General features: G+C 45.2%; 1 protein-coding gene across 4 annotated transcripts in view; it reads right to left on the minus strand.

Annotated features, from left to right (window-relative positions):
• A1CF (APOBEC1 complementation factor) overlaps positions 1-15850 on the minus strand; it is a 28970-nt gene extending 13120 nt beyond the window's left edge. For 3 of the 4 annotated variants that reach the window (XM_069863820.1, XM_069863819.1, XM_069863821.1), the window contains exons 1-6: positions 15718-15850; positions 9356-9499; positions 6064-6198; positions 5752-5882; positions 3764-4002; positions 227-391 (exon numbers count right to left, since the gene is read on the minus strand). In XM_069863820.1, the coding sequence (XP_069719921.1) occupies positions 227-391; positions 3764-4002; positions 5752-5882; positions 6064-6198; positions 9356-9454 (769 nt within the window). In that variant the 5' untranslated portion in view covers positions 9455-9499; positions 15718-15850. The remainder of the gene's footprint in view (positions 1-226; positions 392-3763; positions 4003-5751; positions 5883-6063; positions 6199-9355; positions 9500-15717) is intronic. The other variant, XM_069863822.1, reaches the window with a different exon arrangement.
• Between the last annotated feature and the right edge of the window lie 2630 nt (positions 15851-18480).

An 18480-nucleotide genomic window follows, 5' to 3' on the forward strand; every position in this document is an offset into this window, starting at 1 on the left:
CATCCTAAAAAGGTTAGTAGTGATGTTATCTGGAAATTGAGCAGCCCTTAAAGGAATGATGTGACGTGACATGCATGTTGAGTGGGAGCCTAATGACGATTTTTGTGGCATTACACACGAACATTTTACATGAATATTCCTTCCTGCGGCATCTCACGAATGGGGAGATGTTTCCATGTGCAGTAACAATATTTATTTGGGAGCTAGCATGTCAGTGGGTCCCTACCTGGTTTGATGTTGTTGAACTCCTTTTCTATGGTCTCTTCAGTGGTTGAGAGCATGAGGTTCCTCACATAGAGAATCTTTACTGATGACATGGTGTCTTCATCCACCTCCACTTCTGGTTCTGCCCAGTCAACAGCAATTGGGTGTCCCCACAACTGGATCCTTCCTTTAAAGGGATTGGCATAGTCAGTGTCAGGCTTTGATCCGTCTCACTTCTGTTAAGAAACTCTTTCACGTGCAGTATGAACAGCAGAATTGGCCAGTTCTACAAATGGGGCTGGTGTAAGCCTTTCTAGCTCAAAGCATGGCTGCTTTGTTAACTCATTTTCAAAAGCAGGTGGTCAGTGTGCTCACTCTAATACCCTAGATGCCTGCAGAAATGCAGCATCCAGAACTGAAAAAATGAATATATACCACAATTCACAAACACCTGTGTTTCCTGAAGGGCTCTGTAAAAGGAAATATTTTAATGAACTTATAAAAATCCCTCTCAAATGCAAAAGTTTCATTCCCTCGGTAATAGGAAAGAGTTATAGAAGTCCCAGCTGGATAAAATGAAATAGCAAAAGTGAAGATGTCTCTTTGTGTGAGTATTTCAAGTGATATAATCCGCGCTGGGTGAAGTTGTAGTAGCAGCAGTAGAAAAAAGTGACACTAAAAGTAATGAGGCATAAACCAGGGTGTGGTTGTGGAGGAGAAGCTCACAGGCTCTGTAGATGCTGGATGGAGCCTCCGAGGGACCCGGAGTAAAAAGAGTAAAAGAGGTAGTTAGGAGTGATATTGTCACTGTGTTATCATGCTGAGATCCATAACCATTTGCATTGAGTCACCTAATCTGTTAGGTACTTGATTAGTCAATTAGTTTAATATGAATGTTTAATTATGAAATGTTTAATATGAAATGAAAGCTGACTGCTGTGGCCTTGCCTCAAAGTTGTGTGAACCACAGTAATGAGCATCAAGATGTGGGGTAAGGCAGAGGTACCTCTACATAGAGATAATTTCTTCACATCCTGTCTTCTCCTGACATTAATAGCCCCTCTTTCCTCCTCTTTTTCTTCCCCATCCTCTCTTCACATATTGCAGGGAGATCTTCCTCCCTTTTGTCTTCAAGAGTGGTTAAAATCTGGCCACTCACCAACATCCAGAGCCCAAAATTTCACGTGCTCTATCCGTGGCCCACTTTTTCTCCAGCAATTTGAATCAGCCCAGCATCTAGTTCCTTGGATGTACAGTAGAGACCATCTTCTGTCTTAGCAGCACATTAAGTGCTGGATATTCCCTCCAAATAATGAAATAAATGTCTGCCTCTTCTGCAAATATCCCTCAAAGAATGAGTGATCCTTCTTTCTTTCTTATCCTTATGGCATGAAGATTAGATTCTCTGAGACCTCCATTAGAAAGAAACATGGGGATGCCTATGCTGGTAGAGGGAAAACAAGAATCCTGCAAAACAGGTTTTGAAAGATCTAAAAAACAGACACCCTACCTTGCATCTCTGCTTGGATAATCCATTTAAGATTGGATGTGAGCTCCAAAATAGAGAAAATCAGGGGGCGAGGGTAGAATTTGGAGACCTGCTTTTCTATATCAGAAGCGAAAATTAAACAAAATGGAAAGGGGCTGCTCCCTGCTAGGAAAGCTCATTAACGATCCAGGATATGCAGGGTGGGCTGATGTTCAGACTTGGGTGTTGTGCAGTCTGACTTGGGTGGTTAGCAACCAGGAATAAGAGAGGTGGCTGCTAATAGGAATCAGTTAAATTGGAGGGCTGTGTAACTCTTTCTGAATTGCCATTTTCTGTTCAATAGTGGAAATAATTGCAGCAAGAAGCTACCCTTGGTGCCTTCACTAGCTTCTTGCTAGAACCCAGTCTCCCTCCACTCTTGTTGAACCAGAAGACAGGACAAACTTTTCATAAAAAGCATCTTCCTTTTTAAACCTTTTTATCTTTTCTACAAAACTCCTTCAAAGAGCAGCAAGGTTCAGAGTCAAAGAAGTGTCTTGGTAAGGTGTTCAAGGTCAGGTTGGGTGGGCCTTGGGCAGCCTGATCCAGTGGGAGATAGAATCACAGAATAACCAGGTTGGAAGAGACCCACCGGATCATCGAGTCCAACCGTTCCTATCAAACACTAAACTATGTTCCTGCCTGTCGAAGGGGGGTTGGAACTGGATGGGCTTTAAGGTCCCTTCCAACCCAAACTGTTCTGTGATTCTATGATATTCAGTGTCATATTCATCCAAGACATCAGCTGGAGACATTTTCAGTTCTGGCTTCAAACTCTTTTTGAGTTCCTCCCTTATGTTTGCAACATCAGAAGACTGGCTCTTGCTCAGGCCTTTGAAATTCCACAAACTGTTTACCGAGATGTCCCTAAACAGGAAATCACTAGTGCATTGCACGTATCTGTTCAGGGCTACATGTTCGTTCCATCTGTTTCACTGCCTTTACTGAGGATTTCAAGAGCTCTGCTCCCTCAAGGCTGCCATTGGCAGCTGTGGTTGTGCCTGCTTCTTCCTTCAGTCTCAATATAGAAAACTTGGAAAAGTCATGCTGCAATACAGACCAGCAGAATGTGCTTCCACAATTAGGGAGATGCTAAACTGATGCAGAAAATGCAGATTTAAAGGAAAAATAGTCAGTGTGTGACTAAGCGTGCTCTGCACTCAAAATCATTCTCATTATTTTACAATAAGAAAAAAAGGATTTAAGTTACTTGGTTTTTTTCATGGGCTGTCATACAGAAAAAGTGAAAGAAGGCTGGTGGTTTATGAGCAAGTCTCTAAACAGAAGGTTTGTTAGATTCTTTTACCAGCAAGTGAGCTGGGTTTGGCAAAGCAGTGCAGGGGCTGCTGAGCATAAGAGAGCAAGAGAGAGGTGGCGAAATCACTGCAAATCCACTTAACAGTAAGTGACTCCTTCATCTAACACCTGCCAAACCTTTCTCTGCTTCACAATGGTCTCTGAATGTCCCCCAGCCCAAAATTGCATAGACTTATTCTTTACATTGTTTGAATCAAAGCAATTCCTCCTTTGGAGTTTCATTCCCATACACAAAATACTCATTTTCAGGAACATCCTCGGTAACTTCTCAAGGCTGAATATGTTCTTTGATGCTTTCCTGAGTGATTCGCTCTAAGAGGTCATAATTAAGGCCATAATTTTTACATAACCTGTGACAAACACAGGATAACACATATTTTCCAACCTGGTGATTCTATGATTCTATGATCCTACAACAGGGCTGCATGGATGCACGCAGCTAAATCCATCTAGTTGTATTTTTAATACAGCTTTTAAATGATGAACAAAGACAATGAGCAGGGTGCTACCTCAGGATCTGTTAGTGAATCATCCACCCCGCACCCCAGAGCCAGGGTTTCATCAGCCAGCCGTGGTCTATCAGAGCCTTGTTTAGCTCCGAGTGTCTCAGGATACTTGAGCCCTCTGGAGACTTTGCTCTCACTGCAGTGCAACATGTACACAGGTGAATGCTGAGATGGACTCATCCCTATAACCATCACCACTTGTACTAACCTGGGAGCAATTTTCTCCTGGCCATTGCTGCAGCCCGATGGCTTTCGTATTCCACAAAAGCAAAACCTCGGTTTTTTGTTTTATCGGCTGCGCTAGGATAGACGATGACATCCACGACTCCATCTGTGACTTTCTTCATCTCTGCCAGAATTTCTTCCCTCTTCTTCGTTTTGGGGATCCCTCCCACAAACAAGCGGCAGTTGTCCACGCTGGCACAGACTCCAAGGAGACGCCCATTCCTGCACATAATCAACATGGCTCATTTGTCAGGAGTCAGGATCAGGTTTCAAAGAGAGGAAAAATTGAAACAAACTCCCTCTCTTGTCTCAATACATGATGTCAAACACAAGGCCTGTAGCTCCTGCAGTGTATGTCACTTGAGATATTAGGGTGGTCTTGCCCGGTGTAAGGTCTAATGGGAAGGCTGCCACTCTATTAAATTTGACATCAAAGTAAGACAGTCAAAGATTTGAGGTCATGGAGAAACCAAAGCCAAATTTTGCTTTCACTTCCTGGGATTCTCCCTTTTGCTATTTGTAAAAATGACTGCTACCAGGCAACTGTTTCTACCACCCACGGTCACAGCAGTGACTCTTACGTTGCCACCAGTATAAGCCAGGATTCACTGCGTTTCACCAGTGGCCCTAGCTTCCCAGTCATCATTGGGCTTCATGACCAAGGTTTAGGGGAAAGAACATCCCTTGTCATGAGGAAACACCATTTGAGGGCTTGATGCCAATATCATGCTTACATGCACATTGCTCTCCTCTTTGTGGTCTAATCACCTCTTGCAGGTCTTGAAAAACTAAAAACTTCTTTAGAGGAGTCTTTGTTGGAAGGGAAGTAATTAGAGGAGGTGGAGGTAGATAGAGTTTGATATTTAAGACCCTTCAATTATGTTTCCAAGTCTTCTCCATGTGCCTTTTGACCTGTTCGTTCTTAGGGTTGTTAGTAAAGCCATTTGGTGTCTTTTTTTTTTTTTTTTTCAAATGAAAGCCATAAAATTGCCAGAATGGTTTATCTTTAAATGCTTCTAAGCGAAGGCATCTACTCATCCCACTTCAAACTTGAAAAAAACATTGGAGGCAGTTGAAATAAAACCAAAACATATTGATGGGCCCATATGTTGTTGATTCCTGGGTGTTTTGTTCCCAATTTTTAGTCACAAACACAAGGGCTTTTTCTGTTCCTATCTATTGGGAAATGTCACTATTTTGCCCATTCCATCCTATTTCACCATTTTTTTGCACTCGCTCTGTGTCCCAGAACATATCTGCAGTACAGGCCACAAGAGATACTGTGGGTAGGAATAAATCAACAAAATAGAGCCTAGAGGAGAACATTGAAAGAAACAGCAAAACTGAAAGGTGAAAGTTAATTTGATCCAAACCAAAATATTATTTCCAATTTTCTGGTAGATTCTTTCTTCTTTTTTTGGCAAGGAAGAAATTTCCTGCAAAATTCTTTGGTTCTGATGAGTCTTACATACAACTACCTGAAAGGAGGTTGTAGAGAGGAGGGAGCTGGGCTCTTCTCCCAAGTGACAGGGGACAGGACGGGAGGGAATGGCCTCAAGCTCCACCAGGGGAGGTTTAGGCTGGACATTAGGAAAAAATTCTTCACAGAAAGGGTCATTGGGCACTGGCAGAGGCTGCCCAGGGAGGGGGTTGATTCACCTTCCCTGGAGGGGTTTAAGGCACGGGTGGACGAGGTGCTAAGAGACATGGTTTAGTGATTGATAGGAATGGTTGGACTCGATGATCCAATGGGTCTCTTCCAACCTGGTGATTCTATGAGTCTATGATTTTATGCTGCCTTTGCACCACTGTGTAGAGCAATGTCTGCACAGGGAGACAAGAAGTCATTTCCTCTGAAAGCTTAGGTGTCTAAATGACTTTCCTCTGGCCTGCAAGGAAAAATATACCTTACATAACAAAATACCTTAATATCTGATTTAAAGTTGATGTGGAAGCGTTTGCCACTCTTACCTGATTTCATAATTATTGAGCTGCTTTATTGCATTCTTTGCCTCCTGTTTATTCGAGAAGGTCACAAAGGCATAGCCCCTGTTGTTGCCATTGAAGTCCATCATCATTCTCATTTCATAGATTTTGCCAATCTGCAAACAGAAAGAAAAAAAATCTGTCAGCAAGGTGGGAGGTGTTTAAACAAGATCTGTAGCTGCGTCACGTTAGAACTCCACCAGTAGCCTTGGGTGAAATCACCTCCAGTTCAGCCTTGAAATGCAGCTTTGATCATCACTAACCTCTGCAATACAACCACCCACCATACAGTCTTACTTTTTCACACAGTGGTATAAGTTCATCTTCGAAGAGGTCTCGAGGAAGTTTCCCAATAAAGATCTCGCAGCCCCTCTCTGGCGGGGGGCCGTCCCAGCCGGGTGGTGGGCCTCCGTATTTCCTCTGCCCATTTTCCTGCCACGCAGAAAAAGAAAAGAATGGTTTAGATATTGATTTTTAGTATAGATGTAATCAACCCCTTCCCAAGGAATGACACTTTAGACACGCTCTATTACCACTGGGCTAGAGGCAGACGGCCTCCTTCCCTGCCAGGAGCAACGCTTTGCGGACTCATCAAAGATAAGGTAGTGTGCATTGGCTGCCCCACTGCTATATCTGTACTGAAAGGCTTCGATATTCCAGTTATACGCTGGTGATGTACTGGAGAGTGGTCTGGCTTTACTTAGCTGCATTTTGTTAAGTAACACGCGTGCTCTGCAACGCAATTGCTACTTCAGGTGTCCAACATGGGCACAGTCAAATACCTTGGACAACGTAGGTATTCGTGACTATGGGAGGTGGATCTCCATGGACTATGTCGAAGTTGTGGACTATGTAACACAACACTCACAAAATTTATGAATTGTCATGGTTCTTCACCCAGTTGTAAACATTAGCAATGATATTGCCTCTGAACTTAGTAACTGATGGACAGCTTCCTATACAGACCAGAGAAAAGATACTGGAAGGATCATGCTTGAAAGCAGAAGGACTTTCCAAAAACAGAAGGCATCTGGACCTCAGAAAGTGCTAACATAGGGGGAAAAATGAGGAGGAATACAGCGATTTGAAGAGGCATGGACAAAGTGAAAAAGGCCAGCCTGGGAGGCACAGGCATTACTGCCAGTTAGTGATGCTGGTGTTGCTCAACTTGAAAAAAAAAATGTTTGGACTAGCAGTTGGGCTTAGTGAAGAGGCAGCAATGCTTGGCACAGGGAATGGTAAGGACCTGGGCCTGGAGATGGGCATGGAGAAAGAGTACACCCCAATGATGACCCCTTCCTGCATCCAGGAGCGGTGAAACCCTTTCTCTAACTGTGCTGGGCATTTCAGAAGAAGCCCAGAGGGGAGGAGGTCTGGGCAGAGGAGATGACAGAAACAGAGGGGACAGAGCAGGGCTGTTGATGGTGGGAGGTTGTCCGAGGGGCAAAAGATGATGCCTGCCTATGTAGGAGTTTATTTAGGTAGGGAGCAAGCCTTGGCCTCAAATAATATCCAGAGATATTAACCAGCCAATTTTTCCACTTTTTTTTTTTTTGCTATGTTTTTGCTAAGCCAGCATGTCTCTGTTCTCCTTTCATGTTTTTAATCATCTTTCCTGTATTTCTCATTTTTCCTTCATTCCTTCATTCTCCTGCTTCCTCCCCCTTTCCAATTTCATGTCCCTTCCCTCTCCTGTCCTGCAGCAGTGCCCTGTGCTCGGAAAAGCTGGGACTCTGGTCATTTATCTATTTTTGGCTCCCTGATGATTTCTGTAGTAATTTCCCACTCTGGGATTATACCAGGCAAGTGAATGCCCATAAGACTGACTTAAGAGAAAAGCCAAAGCAAACAGGGATCCTTGCAGGAAAATAAGAATATACCGTGAGGTCTTTCAGTTTTTCTGAGCCTATAACAGGCTCAGAATTATCTGTGCTCATTCCTGTTTTGCAAAGGTTTTCAGCATAGCAATGGAGTCTTGGTGACAGTTGAATTTATGAATGAATTCCCAGGAAGACTGTGACGTTTCAGGTTATTTTTCTGCCCCCAGTTTGGCTGAATTGAGCATGTTGATGACATGGGGTTTTTCCATCTCTCGAGACGTTTGTTAGATGAAGGTAAAAAGTGATGTTGATGTTTTTTGCTGTTGCAATCGTCTGTGATCTTCACAGGCATGTCAGCTGGAGGAAGGGGATCACCTGGAGGAACTCTCAAGCTCATCAGAAGTAGCCTGAAAATGGCCAGGAGACTCTTAATACCCTACTTTAATCCAAGTGAGACACAATCAGTTCTTTTCATTTTGTCAATGTATGGGGGAGCTGGTGTGTGAAGAGGTGCAGCAAGACATAAGATCTTCTCTCAGTCTGCATTGGCTTCGTTTGTGGCTTGAAGCCAGACTCTTCTTGGCAAAGTGTCTGGTGGGAAGGAGGAATTCATCAACCCCTTCACAAAGATGAGTGACCCTGGCACACTGAGGAAGAAGGTTTTTGGCTGCACCAGTAGATAGGTTGGAAGAAAAGCCCGCAGAGACATGGAAAAGAAAATTAGAAGAGGAATGAAAAAGATAAAATGGTAAGCTTGGAATGGAAAAGGTAGGAAGAAAGAAGATGTTGGGATTGGGCAGGGGGATGGGGGATGAAACCTTCGGTTTAGGAATGAGCTATAGCCAGATGTGATGATATGAAAAACTGAAGGCAAGGTTAAAGAAAGCCGTAATAAATATAAGACGTAGAGGTTATTTATCTTCTGAGGCAGGTACAACAGAAAGCCCCCTCAAGGGCAACAAACCCAGTCGCTGGCCTGGTTCTGGGGTGTCCACAGGATTAAGGGCTATGGGAAAACCATTTTTTCCCAGGAGTCTCAGTTTTTGCTTTGGGCTGTTGTGCCCTCTAGTGCTACACAAAGCGAGGCAAAGCTCGAGGCGTCCACCCACCTCAGATTCACTGTTCTCATCCACTTCTTCCAGGGTGCAAGGTTGGTCATAGTACCTAGCATTTTAGAAAAGCTTGCTTGTTTTGGTCGTGCTGAGAAAGCTCTCTTTAGAGGGCTTTGGAAGGACACGTCTGATCTCCACCTCCTCTAACCAGAGGAGGCTTTGCACTTTGAGAACCTGGAGAGTAAACTGGGAGCAAACTTCTGTTCTTTGGTCAGGTGAGGCACCTGCCTCATATGCACTTGCATGTGTGCAAGGATCTGTGTGAAAGGCAGATCTGGTGATGTGTTGGACTTCCTATGGCCAAGTCTGAACCTACGATCTTCTGAAACTTTGCTTAGTGGGTTTTCTTTGCTATTCTACCACTGCAGTCACGGCTCCGAGACAGCAATCCCAACCTTTCCCAACATTTAGCAATGCTCGGGGTTTTTTTCCACCCTTTGCCATCATTTGTATTGGGCAAAGAATGGAGGAATAAGGTCCTGCTTTGTAGAAGACAGCATCTCATATGCAGAGTTATGGGCAGTATGTATGTTAGGGAAAAACAGAAGAAGAACGAACAAGGAGCCCTTCACCAGCACAGATTCACTGCTCAAGCCCCCATTGCTTCAGGATGAAGCCAGACATTGGGCCCAAAAGGACGTGACCACGAATTCCTACCTGGATCAAATTATATCCTGTTCGCTGAATTAACGCACGGAGGGCAGCTTCTTTCTGTGTGCCGGTCAATCCATCCCCGGATTTGTGATTTGATTCCATTGTGAGTGATTATCAGCAAAAAATCAGGTTAATTAGGGGTGCTCACTGCAATCAAATTTAAGATAAATTAAATAAATTAATATGGCTAGGAGGAGAAAGACCACTGCCTGAGAAAGTTAACAGGTTCATTCTTCCTGTATCAGTCATTTTGAGATAAAACCAGAACACCATAGACTATGGATAAAGCAAAAATATCCCACTCTTACATATCAGAGGAAAATAAACAGCTTTTAAACCTACAGTCAGATTTTTTGGGCAGTACTCCACTGAGTTGCAGAGGGACATTGTAACATATAGGTGCACGTGTCTTAAGAGGGAAACACATGTAAGATGCCTAATCCTGTATGACTGCGTGGTGACTTCAAGCCCTTGCATCCCATTGATGCTGGGAAGGGAACCTTGTACAGGCTGAACACCAGCAAGAGCAAAACCAGTTGCCTCCTTGGGTCCTCATAGCCAGGGCATGTGCTGTGGGGTGGTAGGACCAAGAACTCATAGCAGGAAATTAGAATTATAGAGTCACATGTATGGAAAAGCCCTTTGAGATCACAGAGTCCAACCATACCTGTCTGCTACTAAATCATATCCTCAAGCACCTCATCTACCTGTCTTTTAAATACCTCCAGGAATGGGAACTCACCCACTTCCCTGAGCAGCCTCTACCAGCACCTGAGAACCCTCTCAGTGAAGAAATTTTTCCTGATGTCTAATCTGAATCTCCTATGGTGCAGCTTGAAGCCATTTCCTCTCATCCTATCACTAGTTACTTGGGAGAAGAGATAAATATCCACCTAATAGTGCTACAACATTCTTTCAGGTAGTTGTAGACAGCAATGAAGTCTCCCTCAGTCTCCTTCAGGCTAAACAACCCAGTTCCCTCAGCCACCTTTTACAGGGCTTGTTCTCCAGCCCCTTCACCACCTTCATTACCCAAATTGGTAAATCATGTCATCCAAAATGATTGCTATTGCCTTAAATTGCTTTCAGTTGTATAAAAATGGAGGCAACAGAAGACAACGATGACTCCCAGGCTTGCTTGGAGAGCAGAGGGGACCAAAAGGGACTGAGGTGGGTGTACTGGGGGTGTGTGGGACTGAGCTCCCCAAGATCCCAATGGCACAGGGATGGGGAAGGGCACGGGGTGGTCATGGGGATGCTGGCTAGGGGAGAAGGGAAGTCTGGAGGATCCAAGAGGAGAGACAGATAGGTGGTAGGAGGATGGATTGCTGTGGCTGTGCCCTGAATTAATGCCAAATTTGAGGAGAGGACCCTAAACAATCCACCTGCACAACAGGCGCACATGACGTGAGCATTGCATGTAAAGAAATACAGGTAAAGTGCAACATATGCTATTGTGACAGATTTTCTGGTCGTGTCATGATAAATAATAGTTTTTTGTGAAATAACTACTTTTTCTAATAACCGGTTGCTTAGTACCCAAATATTTTACTAGCACGTGCCCCTTCTGGGGTCGACTGAGGGAATAGCTAAGGTCTGAGCCTGGCCCCTTTGCCTTTGGACATTACTTGCTCTGTGCTCCTATATCTTTGTATCCTGGAAAACGTAAGCATGTGCTTAGATCTAAATGGATGGATTATTTGCAGTGCCAAAAATGGGACACGATCCCAGGTCTTTGTAGGGCCTCAGCCCTGTGTCACTCAGGCTCTGCCACGCTGAACTCTGGAGAACACAACTTAAATACCTGGAAAATGAGACATATCTATAATGCCAGATATTGCAGCTTTTTTTTTTTTTTCCTGAGGTTTGTAAGACCCTTCTGATTTTTTTTTGTCACACTCCCAGTTTGACAAGTGTTTAATTACTATTGTGCAGGGGCTGGGAGATGGACTGTCCAATGCAATAACTTTCTCCTGTCTCTAATTCCAAAATGAGTCTTTTCTACAGCAAAAAGAGCCCGGTTATTATTTTATTTCACCCTTGCTGAAGGCGGCAGCAAACCCCCATCAATGCTTGTAGTTTCTGTGCCTGCTGGCTCCTTCAGAGCTGGGGTTCAGCATGGCATGGGGCAGGATTAGCACACTGCTGTGCAGAAACGAGCTGGATGCTTTCCCAGGCTGTTTAAGAAGGAAAAAAAAAAAAAAAAAGCAGTTGTTAAGAGAAACCAATTAAAATCCAAAGTGGTTTTGGATCCTCCCTTGAGAAGCACGTGCACTGGTGTAAATGTGCGCAGTGCTCCACAGGTCTCTGTTAGCACTTCTGTCTGAACTCAAGCCCATCCTCTCGTACCCAAAGGCTGGTGCAGAGGAAAGGGTGAAAAGAGACGGCTGCACTATGCAGGCATCCCTAATATTCACTGCCTCAATTTTCATATTTTTTTTCTTCTCTGTTGGGTATATCGGTGCTGCAGTTCCCACCGTGGCGGCTGCCCCAGGTGTGGGAGCACCAATGCCGGCAGAAGCAGGCTGCCAGCATCGCCCTGCGCCGTCTCCGTCTCCTTCTCCGTGCCGGGAAAAGTGGCTGGAGTGCAGCCAAGCAAACCTCAGCGGGTTTCCATAGCGGCTCAGGCTTCCAGTCTGTCCCTAGCCATGACCTAGATAGATGAGTAGTGTAAGAGCCCATTTTTTAGCTCCCTGCCCACCTTCCCCCACCAGTTGTGCTGTTTCACAGCGCACTCCCTTACAGGCTGGGTGTCTCAATATGCTCTGAATGCCTTTGCATGCAGAGCCTTAAATGCCATATGTCTCCATACCTCTCCTCTGGGAAGGAGTGATTTCCAGTAACATCTCACCCCAGGTGATGGTTTCATGCAGAGCAGCAAGCACAAGCCCTGGGGCTGGGAGATGGATAGGAACAGAACATTTCCGGGCTGATGCATTTACAGCAGGAGCAATATCCCTCTTTGGCTTCTGTTTTGTTGCATAAGACCAGACAAGCTCTTCTGGGCACTTCTCGTAAAGCATCCTGCAAACATTTTAGGCTCTAGACCAGTATGTCTAGACACTGCTGTACTCAAGGAGATGCTTAAGCAATCCCCTAGGAATAAGGGAGCAAATGTATTCATGGTTGTGCAAAATATTAATCACAGCCGCCGTCAATTCCAGTGTTGGAGACTCCTATGCATTTCTTGAAAGTGCCAGAAAAATTGGTCACTGTGCGCTCAAGGTGTGTCTTAACAATAATCTGGCCTTAATCTGTGTCCAGTGCTTCCACACACTGCTGCCTTCAAAGAAAGCCTGTCCTTGTTCAAGGAAACAGCTTTTCCCCATCCGAGCAGCAGAGGATCCCCATCCCCAGGGATGCCCTGAATTGCCTGGACCCCAGCCCTCAGCAGGCAGCAGCGTTGGGTCTGCTGGGAGTAGGCTCTGGCTGGAGACCCCCATCCCAGGGTACCCCCAGCCTGAGTTGCCCTGCAGCTCCTATTTAAGAGGATCGGAGGCCAGGGCTGGACAACGCTGCACCCCTAGGGCTTGAACGTGCTCGGCGTGTTACCTGGATCTGGCTTTGAAGCACTGCTCTGAAAAATTAGGTCCCTCCTACTAATTACCATCCCAAAGTATTTCATAGTCAATTTATAAGCCCTGTTGCTAGAGAGCTTTCCTCGACCGGTTGGATTTCTCTGGGATGGAGATATAAATTTCAACACAACAAATCCCAAGCATGGTAAAACAGTCTTTCCAGACCCCAGTTTTCCAAGCAACTCTTCTTGGAGACCTTACTCTGCTACCTCCCATGGCCTGCAGACATCTAAACACCTTTTTGCATGGGGCACAATCCCACCTCTGCCACCCAAGGTTCAGTATCCACTAGTGCATCCAGCCGGTTTCCAGGACACACGCCATGGTAGGGTGTTCTATTTCCAAAACTAGTGGGCTTTCAGCCTCCTCCTCTTAGTCCAGGCATCAGCCTTGGTTCTTGCAGCAGTGCTGGGATGCTGGGCTGGTCTTGTTTGGTCGTTAAGGGTAAGGGAGGAGAGCTGCTGTCACAGGACCTGGGAAAACATGACTACTTTCTCTTTTTCTTTGTTCCCTGGACCATTAATCAATTAGCAAATCTACCCTCACAGAGGGAAAACTCCCCTTTTGTGGCTCCTGTTGGAAAGTGTGAATGGCTGCAGCACATTCAGGCAGTATTTTTAGCACTATTTAAACATCCACCACCACACACCCCCCAACCCCTTCAGAGGTTTCTATTTCATCCTCATTTTTGACCAAATTTTTAACAATGCTACCTTGTTATCATGGTCACAGAATCGGGAACACCACACGGTTAGAAAAGAAAGGTTCTGCTTTTATCTTAAATCAGAGCATTGCTTTCATTTCATTTAATTTCATTTGATTTTTCTCCATTGAATGTTGTCATTTATTTTAGGTTTTTATTAAAGCTCTGAAATGTCAAGGCAAGAAAAAGTACTTTTATGTCTAGCAAATCCCATATTGACAAGAAAAAATAATTATAGTACTGCCGCATCGCTCCATGACTACTTCAACACACGGTTTATTTGCCAGCTACTGCAGGCAGATTCCACGGCTTTGCTCCAGTCAGCAAAGAGCAAGATGAATCCAGGAGCTATTATGTCCCAAACATGGGGTTTGCTTCACTTTGGAGTAATTTGCTTGGAAAAGAGAGAATCAGTTTCCCCATTCAAGGGATGTCTCCCAGGATGGGATTTTTATTGAGAGGAGGAAAGGTGATATTCACAGCCAGACCTTTCTCTCTTCCCCCACTGCTTTTTTACCCTGAGCCTGCCCCTTTCTAGCCCTTTCGGGGAAACCTGGTTACTGTTTCCATGAATGAGATAACGAAACTCTGTTTATCCCCTCTGGATCAATACATCTCTATGTTTGAATGTGTTGAGTCACTCAAACACATCTAATGAAGGCTGCTTTGCACCAGAACCTCCCTGGCACAATTATCCTTGCGAAGAATTATCAGCCTTTGAAAAGACTGGATAAGTATATCCACTCTTTTCCTTTAATAACCCAGACAGGTAGTTACTAAAGAAACTCCTTTAGGTTATCAGCTTGCTTTTCAAGGTTTTGGTGTTATTTTTCCTCCCTCCAGGCTCCAAGAAACACACACACATCTATACGTATGCACATATAACCTAACATAAAACATTCATCACATTCTTCCTAAAATCAGACACGAAAATCTGTGAGCTGCCACCAGCTCTTTGCTGGGCTGAGACACGCTGAGGACTGGGGTCGGGTTGAGCAATGCAGCACAAGGCTTTAGTTCCTTTGCTTTCCAGGGCATAGGGTTTGGTTTTTGTTTTTTATTCCAGCTCAGTTAGTCCCATAAAAAGTAGGAACTTGTTGGTATTTGCAAGAAAGCAAGGTAAATTAGAAGTCATGGAAAAGCAATGCATGCTCTGCAGCACATGAGCCCTGGGAAAATATTTCATGTATAAACAGGCAATTTTTTTTCTCAGTCATTTTTGTTGGGTAAGTGGCTTCTCTCTTCAAAATGCCTTTCCCCTCTTTTGGCTTTTGCAGCTGTGCTACCAAGCGCGTGCAACATGCCCCCAGAAATTGCTTTCTAAGGATGAAGGGCTCCTGAAGCAGAGTCTAACCTCCTTCTCCCCTGTTTAATTAGCAGCATCATGTGCCAGTTGCTTTGAAGCCAATCTTCTTCTGTGCCTGCTCTCACCCAAGCCTCCTATTCCACCAAGGGAAAGTAACTTAAGAGAAGCGTTAAGTACGTATTGCACAGAAAGCCCACTAGTTTGAAGAGATTAGAGAAAATTTAGTCTTTTAGGAGCAACGGTTGCCTTTCAAGCGGAGACTAGCAAAGAGGAGGAGGAATAAGAAGTAGGATGGAAAGATCTCTAATGATTAGCCCAGAAGGTTGTGCTTTAACAAATCCAGGCCTAATTATCGCAGGGAAAATCCATCCTACTCCTTCTCACTTTGTCTGCCTTTGCTTTTCTGGCAGCCACCGACGATCGGCAGGGAGAAAGCAGTAAAAAAGAGATCCTTGCTGTAGCCAGTGAGCAGATATTACACAGAGTCCCCCAAGCAGCCCTTATCTCTCCACCTTGCTCATTAAAGATCGAGGTGAGCCGTGTGGTGCTGTGCCAGTGTGTGGGTCGAGCCGCATCGCGCAGGGGGGTCCCTGCACCCCCAAGTCCAGCCCCACCGGTGTCGGGCAACACCCGAGATACGAATATGATGGTGGAGCACCAGTGGGGGATGAAGGCGCACGATGGAGCTGCTCATTCCCCATCCTAGTCGAAAGCTCCATTTTCCAGGGGACCCGGTCCCCGCACCCCACACCTCATCGAAGGATGAGTGACCGCGTACCTGAGCAATTTTGGAGATCACCGCCCGGGAAAAAGGTCTCCTTGATTATGGAGAGTTTGCGACGTGTTGCTTCAGTTATTCCCTAATCATCATATCAAACTCCAAAGGTTCAGCAGTCCTGGGGCTGGTTTACAGTCCCAGTGGGTTAAACGTTAACCTGCTCTATCTTCCAGCTCCCTGCAGGCCTTTGACCAGATAGCTGGGTCATTGCCGCTCCAACGGCACCTACCCAGACCCATTTTTTTGGTAAATAACAAAAGACTGGAGTCAGAGAGCAGTTTAAAGGCTAACCCCAGGCTACCATTTTGACACCAGTTCATTTGCTCCGCTCCAAAGGCTTTCCCAGCTGATCTGTCTTCTTTGTCTCTGCATCTCCCAGCTGAGATACTGGGACAAGGGACACAGCCTGGCGCTGATGCTGTCTTCAAGAGGAGGTTTGGGCTTGCTGGAGGGAGACGACAGGAGTGAGAAATCTCTCTTGCTGGTGGCCTGAGTGCATGTAGCCTTGTGGGTTCGCAGGAATCGCTATAAAATCATTATCTGAGAGAAGACTTGCAGTGTGGAAAGCCATCATAGGTTTTGGGGAGGGTTTGTTGCACCTAGAGAAGTCTGCAAGTAAATTCAGTCAGGACGAATGTCTGTGATGGGTGACTTCCAGGTGTGGCAAACTTTGAGCATCCAAACACTGTGGTCCTCAGGGGTATCATGCTGCATTTGTTGATGCAAGAGCAAAATTGAATGTTTGCCTCCGCTAAAATCCTTTTGGACCCTGATAGTAATGAAATGGGAAATGGTGGTTTGGTAGAGTAGTTTCTTCTGTAAGTTTAGCATCCCAACATAAGGAGCCATCCCTGTAATTGCTTCCTGCTGTGGGTATCTCTCACCTTGACGCTGGACCACGACCATCCTACAGCGTGTAGGTTTGCCAGCCAAAAGGCGACCCCCCCACTAGCAGCCTTTGCCTACACTGATGCTGAACTACACGAAAGGCAGTCTCGGGCTCCGTTTTGAGGTGTGTGAAATGAAGCATTTACAATTAGACGTCACTGACGCTTCAGGTTTGGAAAAGGGCCATGCTGATGTTTGCTCAGCTTTAAAAGCATTAGGTATTCCTGAGCCCTGGGTGGATAATGGGGGTCTGGTTACCTCGACGTGAGCAGCATCTCGCTCCTCACTCGCACAGCCGCTGTCTCGCTCAGGCACTGCTGTGTTCACCCATTTCTTGGCCCAAATATGCCATTGCTCCAGAGAAAATACCTGCCCTCCAGTATCCACCTTTCTGCTTAATCCAGGGATTCAAATGTGGGTTTTGGAGCATATTTAAAAACAATCAAACCAACCAACCCCAGTGATGTCTGCCTACCGCTGAGCATAGTACTTAGAGAGGGTTTAGGGTCTGTTGCTTCTCCTGACCCCCTGGGCAGAGCTTGGGAGTGGCAGGTAGATACAATTTCATTGGTTTTCCCTATCAAAAGGAGGTGATTCTGCCCCTCTGTTCCTCTCTTGTGAGAGCTCATCTGGAGTACTGTGTCCAGTTCTGAAATCCTCAACATAAGAAGGAGATGGAGCTGTTGGAACGGGTCCAGGGGAGGCTACAAGGATGATCAAAAGGCTGGAGCACCCCCCATACAAAGACAGGGGTTGATCAGCCTGGAGAAGAGAAGGCTCCAAGAAGACCTTAGAGCAACCTTCCAGTACCTGAAGGGGCTACAAGAAAGCTGGAGAGGGACTGTTCACAAAGCTTGTGATAGGATGAGGGGCAATGGGTATAAACTTCAGGCTAGACATAAGGAGGAATTTCTTCACCATGAGAGTGGGGAGGCCCTGGCCCAGGTTGCCCAGGGAAGCTGTGGCTGCCCCATCCCTGGAGGTGTTCAAGGCCAGGTTGGATGGGCCTTGGGCAGCCTGGTCCACTGGGAGGTGTCCCTGCCCAGGGCAGGGGGGTTGGAACTAGATGATATTTAAGGTCCCTTCCAACCCAGACTATTCTACAGTTCTCTAACACAGTGTGTGGGGCTGCAGCAATTACGACTTCTGCAGTCTCGAGGGTCTTCTGCAAGTTCTAATGATGGATATCACAAGGGGAAAGGTATAAATAACTGTTTTGTAATTGCATCCGTGTTCCCTGGGGTGATTCCAGTCTGAATAATAATAATGCAGAAGCTGAGCCCTGTACACAAGCACAGGTAACTCTGTACCATCGAGCACATGAAATGTGATTGTGACTAATTTGTCTACTCGATATTGGTTTCTAAAATCTGTAATTGCAAAAGGAAGTAATTGCAAAAAGGGTGATTTAAAACAGGAGCTGGTGGAAACACCGGTGATGAAAATGTTTTTGTCTCCTTGTTATGAGTTTTTGTCTCCTTTGTTTGTCTTTGACAAACGAACCTTCAAAAGATGTCACTAAGCTCTTGGGAAGTTAACTGGAAGTTTTGTTTAGCTATTCTTAATTATACTGAAAATTTCCCACCCTGCTTCCTGACTTTTTCCCCTGCTTCTGTTCATGTAGCTTCCTGATACTTATAGGATGATGTCCATTTGGTCTTGGAAAAAGACAGGTTTATCATGGGCATAATAGTGCCATGTACTTCAGAAATAAGTAATAGTGATTTGGGGTTTTTTGTAAAACAAAGTCCTCCTACTTAAGTAAGAGTACATGAGGGCAAACTTTGAAGCCATAGGTTTTAGAGTTTAAGTAATGTAGCTAAAAACCGTAATTCCTTTCTGCAAAATGTTGATGTCCTTCATAAAAAAATAGAT

This window comes from Phaenicophaeus curvirostris, chromosome 9 (assembly GCF_032191515.1).
Source record: "Phaenicophaeus curvirostris isolate KB17595 chromosome 9, BPBGC_Pcur_1.0, whole genome shotgun sequence".
Taxonomy (NCBI): Eukaryota; Metazoa; Chordata; class Aves; order Cuculiformes; family Cuculidae; genus Phaenicophaeus; species Phaenicophaeus curvirostris.